Source organism: Rhopalosiphum padi, chromosome 1, assembly GCF_020882245.1.
Source record: "Rhopalosiphum padi isolate XX-2018 chromosome 1, ASM2088224v1, whole genome shotgun sequence".
Taxonomy (NCBI): domain Eukaryota; kingdom Metazoa; phylum Arthropoda; class Insecta; order Hemiptera; family Aphididae; genus Rhopalosiphum; species Rhopalosiphum padi.
This window is the reverse complement of record NC_083597.1, coordinates 24,600,893-24,609,212: the sequence shown is the minus strand read 5'-3', so window position 1 is coordinate 24,609,212 and position 8,320 is coordinate 24,600,893. Positions and strand designations below refer to the sequence as shown.

The 8,320-nt window shown below is 29.6% G+C and overlaps 1 protein-coding gene across 1 annotated transcript in view; it reads right to left on the bottom strand.

Annotated features, from left to right (window-relative positions):
* Positions 1 to 2,288: 2,288 nt before the first annotated feature.
* The window catches only part of LOC132918705 (uncharacterized protein CG43867), an 89,608-nt gene continuing 83,576 nt past the window's right edge, over positions 2,289 to 8,320 (bottom strand). The window contains 15 exon segments of the mRNA XM_060980127.1: positions 2,289 to 3,294; positions 3,357 to 3,584; positions 3,667 to 3,796; positions 3,919 to 4,052; positions 4,113 to 4,352; positions 4,427 to 4,582; positions 4,665 to 4,842; positions 4,901 to 4,959; positions 4,961 to 5,194; positions 6,959 to 7,132; positions 7,206 to 7,318; positions 7,387 to 7,492; positions 7,589 to 7,756; positions 7,837 to 7,998; positions 8,073 to 8,237. Coding sequence (XP_060836110.1) covers positions 3,124 to 3,294; positions 3,357 to 3,584; positions 3,667 to 3,796; positions 3,919 to 4,052; positions 4,113 to 4,352; positions 4,427 to 4,582; positions 4,665 to 4,842; positions 4,901 to 4,959; positions 4,961 to 5,194; positions 6,959 to 7,132; positions 7,206 to 7,318; positions 7,387 to 7,492; positions 7,589 to 7,756; positions 7,837 to 7,998; positions 8,073 to 8,237 — 2,418 coding nt within the window. The 3' untranslated portion in view covers positions 2,289 to 3,123.

Below are 8,320 nucleotides of genomic sequence, written 5' to 3'. Positions count from 1 at the left end.
TTTAGGTGTTCCTTTTCTTTATTTAAACAATTCGAGGCATATATTACCACATTTTTCATTTATTTTTAAAATAGGTTATAATAAGACCTATATAGGTACATACATACAGCTGCTGTTTAATTATCTATAAATACTGAGTAATAGTGTGAGGATTCTAAAAGGTGACCACCGATTAGGTTATATACCATGAACATTTTATAAATTTCAATCATATAAATATATTACTATATTATATTTATAAAATTCTTTATTTTATATTAAAGTCATTTATTTTACTTTTATTAGGTACCTTTTATTACATTAGGAAGATTTAATTTTTCCAAAAACATTACACCTATACAATATTAAAATTGACACGGTTACGGCGGTAGGTGCTCGGTGAATCCGCGGTTAGCCGGTCAGGATAAAAGAGCATTACGAATTTCACTACGGTGTATTTTTATTGATGATAAACAACAACGGTATACAATAGCTAGTTGTCAAATGTTACTATGTCAGGAGTTGACGACATCAAAGAGAATACGCAATAATGCTTTACGGCGTTTACGTGGTCTTACGACTAGGCGACGTAGGCGTGGGGGGAGAGTCAACGGTGTTGTGTTGTCGTTGCCCGTGGTGGCGGTAGACCGGTCGCTGCGGGCCTGTACTTTGTACTGACGACCGTTGCGTACCGCGTCAAAATTGAAAATAATAAACAACGAATATGGTACCTTATCATTGTTATTAATTTTAAGAATACCCTATTGCAGCGGTTCCCAAGCTTTTTTTTCCGCGGTGCCTTTTTTTGGACCCAATTTAGCCAGGGTGCCCTGCTGTGAATAATACGAAAGACAGAACAAAAAAAAATACTCATTGATAACTAATTTTACGTAGACCACGGTGCCCTTAGGAAGTGCTCGCGGTGTACAGTTTGGGAACCGCTGCCCTATTGTAATGACCGAGGCATTTTATATTATTATTAAATTCTTATCAAAATATTTATATTTTAATAGATACCTATATCTACTCAAAACTTTACTTATTATAATATGGATAGGTCCAGATAGGCCTAACTTGATAATATAATAATATTTTTTCATTTATTTTAAAATTCTACAAAACTATCCACTAAAGGTGCACTTCTATAATGTTAAGACTTATAATAGGTAAATTATTTGAAAGGTAGAAACATGTTACCTCCACTTTATTTTTTTTTATATTCAATAGGTAAACATTTATGTCACCCCATGATCAACTAATTAGTTAATCACGTGTCACCCATCATTCCCTATTAAAAAAAAACCTCCATTGTCATTATTGATTTAATGTAGTAAATACAGCTGTTGAGTTGTAGGTATGCATATATTATGCAGACATAAATCCTATTGAACATGTTTATGATGACTGTAGTGTGGATAACTAAACAAACTTACTTCTTAAATATTTATCTATAAAGTTGGGTTTTTGAATTGTGATATGATTTTATTACCGAGTCACATTAATTTTTTGACATAGCCAATTAGAGAAAATGTATAGATTTAAGTGTATTCATTGTGTTCAATAATAGGTACTTTTCTTTAACTCAATAATATTTCATAGTAATTTTAAACAACTAAATATTAAGAGATCATTTTAGCAGATAAAAATCTTAGTAAATGTTTCACTAACAGTTTTAATAGCATACGATAGGAACTATTAAAGAAAAAAATCACCTCCTCCCCAAACCTCCATCAAATTATGTCACTAACAGCAGTTTACATAACCTAGAGAGCTAGAAGTTGTAGTATAGTATCAACATTATCATTGTGTTAGCATTGAAATAAAAACTAATTATTTATTCACAAAATAATTATGAATTATAAATTATAGCATAATTATGTTAATAACATTTGGAGCATAAAATAAATTTGGAATTCTAGATTTAGATAATTGTTTATACATTAATCTGGCCCTAAATATACATCATTATATATATATATATGAATAAAACATGACACAATGGATTTAAAGAGTCTACAAGTGTACCATACAAATTATATTTACACTTAGACTAAGACTAAATATGTTGTCATCCACTCTCACAGTATTAATGATCATTTAAATTTAAAAGTAAAATACCTGATTACTGAGCCCATGGCCTCTAATGGTCATTATTATTCTATGGCTATGTTCAATGGATGAATGTATACATTATAAATTGTCTGTAGTTAATTAATGCACTATTATATTCTTCAATTGCAATTTTTTACTGAAATTCCGTATTAGTTCATAGGTAATATTTTGATAAAACATAAAAGTACAAAAACCAATAACACAACCTTTTCGTTTATTAGAGTAAAAATGTGATGTTAAGTCTGTTAAGCACAAAAAACAAAACAAAAAAGTTTTATTTTCATTTAAAATCTTGTAAAAAAAAAAAACAATTAGATAGGTACAATATTCTTTGGATTGAAATGTACTCGTGAATATCCATAGTTAAAAATCAAAATTAGTTTGGCAGATAAAAATAAATAAGAATAAAAATAAAACAGTAAAATTATTTTTAAGGAGGCATTCAAAATAATAAATTGAACACATTTTTCATCAGACTCCAATTTGTATAAATTCGAATTGTAACAAATTATCAAATTAAAGTTAATTAATCGTTACAGGATAAAATGGTGTTTAATGATGAATATACATGCTAAATGGGGTTGAAAACCCTGCTAACAATGGCAGTCAGTTATCAATGGCCACATAAGTACCTCATCGAGAAAATATAATTATTTTTTTTTATTTTATTTTTTTTTTAACAATATTAATTGGATTTTGTACAACCACTTGGTAACATAATTTTTAGGCTAATTTTATATAATATTATAACACCTAAAGTTACTAGTCTTTTTGCATTCGTGCGTTATTCAACGAGTATTTGCTAAAAATTAAACTTTGTAAATTGATGGCATTGTTAGCCTAAATTAAAATACTTAAATAAAAAAAATAATTATGTTGTATTAGCATTAAATTAAAACTGTAAATAATGAAATGTATTTCATTTTGTAGTAATGTAATAGGTATATTGTTATATTATATGGCCGAAGTGCAAGCACAACGATTAATATAGTGTGGCACATAATAATTCAAATACTATGTATACATTTATTGTCATGAGTCTATACGCTTCTTAATTTGTGAATCGTTTCTATGCAATTGATGATCTGGAGTAGCTTTTAATATGTCAGGCTGCATGTTACGACTCAGTGTACCGCTAAGTGATGCGCTGTTTTGAGTTAATGCATTCATGTAGTCAGCAATCAACAATGTTATTTCAAGGATCTGTCAAATATTTATGAAGCACTTATTAGAAAGAAATTTGCATTTAAAAGCTTTAAATTTACCTTTGGCTTGCTCAGAGAAAACAAAAGTTTATGGGATTCTATGATAGCAGAGTCAGACGCTATAACCAACATAAAATCATCCTGACAACCACCAAATGTCAGAACTTGCCCAAACATATATGTTTCAATGAGTTGCATTGAACGCAATTCCAACAGACTTATGCTGTCTTCAGATACAGCTAACCATACAATAGTACCTGGCAGCACAGTATTTTCTCCATGCTTCATCTGTTAGAAAAAAATTTAAGCATGAATAGTAATAGAACAATAGTAATCTATTCAGTAGTAATTTATATCATTTAACACTCACTTTGGCTTGGAAAAGAGTACATCCAAAATATGGCCACTTTCTTGTACAAGTCAAGTATATCCTAACGCAATCAACTAAATTCCTTCCTTTTAGAGACATCCATTTTTCTTGAAGACCAGTTTGAAGGTGCCTAATATGTATAATGATAATGATTACAATTTATTTGAATATACAAATTGTTATTAAATTATTTCAACGTTTATAGTTGTAAAGTAATTACAAAAAAATTATTTAATTATTTATTTTACATACTTTATTGCTTCTTGGGAAGCCCCGTCACGGTATCGGAATGGATAAAATTTATCAAGTGCTTGAAGTACTTGTAATTCTTTAGTAGTACCACCACTACCGCGATTTTTATCACAATAGAATTCACCAAAATCGATCTAAATTCAAAGCAGTAAATTATATCATTGTTTGAAAAATATTAATTTGTTGTGAAATACCTGTGCCATCAAAGCAGCCAACTCTAATGCAAGCTCTTTGGTAAGAGGGAATCGGCCTTGGACCACTTGTTGATTTACTTGATAGCAAAGCAACAACCTCTCACGGTCAGATTCCTTCTTCACAAATGATTTGAAGTACAGCCTGTTCTTGAAGATGAGTCGAATGACTCTAGTATTTTCAAATTTTCCAGAACCCTTTTCACGCAATGCCGTTTCCCATTTAGAAATAACATCACACAACTATAAAATTAAAATAAATTTTATATTTATTACTTCACCAAGCTAACCAAGCTATTTTTTTAATTGTAGCTAACCTTTGCTTGCGATTCAATATAGTGTTCTAAATCTTTTTCAATAGGATCGTCGCTAAACAATGTGAAACCTGAATGTTGACTATCTCGGCACCCTGTTTCTTGATTAAGTGTGCACAAAAACTCTTCAATAGTAGTTGATCCATCAAAACCAACAACCTTCAAAACCAAAATAATAAATAATATGATATCGAGGCAATAAAAATGCTTCATTGTTTTATTATAAGCAGTTTTTCTGTACCTGGTAGGTTCCATTTAGCATATGGACAGGTATGGAGTGTGGCAATGAGTGGTGATAAGGATTTTTCAATAAAATTGATAGTACTTCCATTCTGGATGGTTTCACTTCTCGCGTTCCATTCAATATTGTTCGTTCAAGCGCACGTTCACAGTATGCAGCGTACTTTCCACATTCAGTCCTAAAAAAAAAAAATAGTCTTAATCATTCCACACAACTATTATTAAATTATTTCATACTTGTTATCAATATTGCGTTTTAAATGCAACTTGAGGAACCAAAGGAGTTTGGTGTTTTTTTGGTACATATAGAGACACAGCGAGCGCCAACAATTGCCAACCTTGGACAAACACATAGGTGGGAGGATTGGCTTTGCAGTGGTCTAGTAATGATGATGTGGCTGGGCTTGATGGTGCTGTCATGCTGTGGTTTGGTGATCCGGGCACTACTGACTGGGTTGTGCTGATAGTAGGTGACGAAGCCAGGGCAGCATCACACGTGAACAGCGACTGTGTGGCGCACAATAAAAGTTGCTGAAAAAACAGTGGACACGCGGTGCCTAAATGCCTAAACCTCTCAACTCGTGTATGTTTGCCATAATAATATAGCCCCCTCCACAATTTAAGAAATAACCCACAAACTGCAGCTTTTGTTTGAGTAAGTTATCACAATTTTTGGTCTGATTACATATTAAACAATATGTATTTTGAAATCATGCTGTTACATGCACAATATTAATAAAAAAAATACAGGATATTGCAAATAAACTGTTAAACAGAGCAAAATAAAAGTACAAAATACAAATCACGTTTTATGATTTAAATTAATATTCTAATGCTTTAATATCAGGAAAAAAAAAAATAAGGGTTTGAAACAGGTTAAGAATTGTTTGACAAGTGGTATAAATAAACTGAGTTAATATATTGCATCATTAAATATTTAAATAATAAATTGTTAAAATAAAATATAATATACAAATATTATTTCAAATTAATTTTGCTATAACAACTCAAACTAGTTAACTGTGAATTGTGATATAAACTACATAGGACAATAACAGTTCAAAACATTTGCAACAGCACATTGAAAATAAAATATTGATTAATTTCTTGTCACACAACTTATCTTTAAAATAGTTATTATTATGTTTTATTAATTTTTTTATAACTTTTATTATTATTTTTCATATTAAACATCTGCTATATAATTTAATGGTAATGTTTCCGCTTAAAGTTTAAAAACATCCTGTATCTATAATTTTATAATCAAACCAGTTTCAAAACCTTATGATAGAAATATCAGAATAAGTACAGACATTTTATGAGTGGACACCACGTATGCAATGTTTTTTGTTTAATTATAATGATGGTTAACTGCAGAAATAATATAATAGCTATGCTGAATTACATAAATAATCCATTTAATTAATGAATAGTAAGCTATTAAGCTTTTAAATATGATTTAGTGGTCCATTAAATTAATCATTTTTTTATACAATCTGGCATTAATTACATAACTAAAATTGTAAACGTTTGATTTAAAAATTATTTGATCAACCAGATTATGAGAGATATTTTAAAATGATAGAAAATCATTAGAAATTATTATATTTAAAGCTTTATTTTTAGCCTTGGAGTAAGACTGCAATCTACAGTAGCCATCATTAAAAAAATACATAGCAAATAAACATACACTGAGTAGTTAAAAATAAGTAAATAATAATCACAATAAAAGCTAGGATTTAAAAAAACAGTCAATGAACACAATATAATATTCATTGTAATATTATATATATTTCTTAAGTTAAGAGGACATCACATCCACATGACGTGTTGTTTTCGTCATACAAACATACAACAAAGCAAATTTTACTTTCATAAATATCTATTTTATTTTATTTTTTTTTAAATTAGAATTAACCTATTTTAAATAATATAAAGGTAATAAGATGCACAGCTTCTTAGAAGCTTTTATTGATATTTAAATTACAAAACAAGTTGTGAGCATTTAAAAATTATATTCTTTGATATTCCCCAGATAATAGTCTTAGTTTTAAATTTTAAAAACAACTGAGTAAAATGGATTATTGTGAATGTAAAATTTTCTATATTGTACGTTTGCAAAAGGGAGACATTATGTATGGCTCGTGTTTTGTATGGTGTTTACAAAAATTATAAATTAAATAATTGTCTATTCGAAATATTTAAATAATAATTTGTGATCATATGACTGTTTTTTTAATTTAAAAAAAAGCAATGGGAAGGGGAACTTACACGATGCCGCAGTTTGGAGAATACCTGGACTCCGTGTTTATGGGAAGCATGTCTAGACGTCTGCTTAACTAAAGCACACAATAACTCTGCCTGCAGTTCCCAGTTGTCCAAGCATAATTGTAATGCATTTTGTGCTAATACCACATGATAATCAATACCAGCGTTTTCAATGGCTACTGACATAAATAATTGACAACTCTAAAAGAAATGAAAAATCATAAAATAATGTTAAAAAAATGGCATGGATATTGGATTATTTATTTGAACATACCTTGAATAATTTAATGGCTTCATATTGTAAAGATTCAATAGATAGAGTAGTCAATGGTGAGCTAATTGCTTCCTTGGAGTGCAAAAGAGTTGGATGTTTCCATAATACACAATCTAAAATAAGTTATATATTATAAATAATATATTTTTGTTCTAGTTTTAGTTAATAACAATTAATTTACTTGGATCTCCCGATGCTTCCATTAGTTTTTGAATAAGCTGTTCAAATTGTGATCCAGATTGCGATCCACTTCCCGAAACTACAGTAAGATGGTATAACCAAGAATCCTGTAATCAGAACATTTAGAAACATGTTGATAATAATTAAATAATTTAACAGATAAAAAATAAATACAACATATACATGATTATTTATAAACAAACCTTTTCTTGTTTAGAAGACATCAGTAAATAAGTTGGAGGACCTTGATGTGATGGGTGTAAAGCTATTGTTGGCGGCTGATTGGAATCTCGTTCTTCACTATCAGAGTCTGAAACATGATCAACGGTTTCTACACGGCAATCACGCATGTTGATTTGTCCAAATGCACTCTAAAACATTTTAAAAATGGTGTAAAATATTTAAACAATTAAACAAAACTTTTAATAGTAACTATATTAATAGTATTTACCGTATCTGTTGAGGATTTGAAATATAAAAATGTCTTTCCTACGAGTACACACCAACACCGTTTAGCATGTCCATTTCTCACTTTAGTTAACCATCCTTGAATAGTCGGTTTATTGTTTTCGTTGTTCAGTAACAACTTGGTAGCATTGTGTCTTTGAACGTTCTTTATTAAATGCAATAAACACAGATTAATAATCATTATGAAAACCAAGATTAAAAAAATAAAAAATAAATTACTTGTAAAACTTTAACCCAATCTTCCATGGCAGCAATTGAATCTGCTGTTAGGTAAAATGTCTTTTTGGTTGTCGATATTTCGAACGTAGCAGCACCATCAGCTCGGGTTATTCGACATAAATCGTCGATTGTGATTTCACGTTGTGGTTTGCGCGCTATATCATTCTGTAACGAAAAATTCAATTCACAAACTTTAAATCAAACTTCATTAAAGGTTACACGGATATACATAATTCAAACTAAGAGAC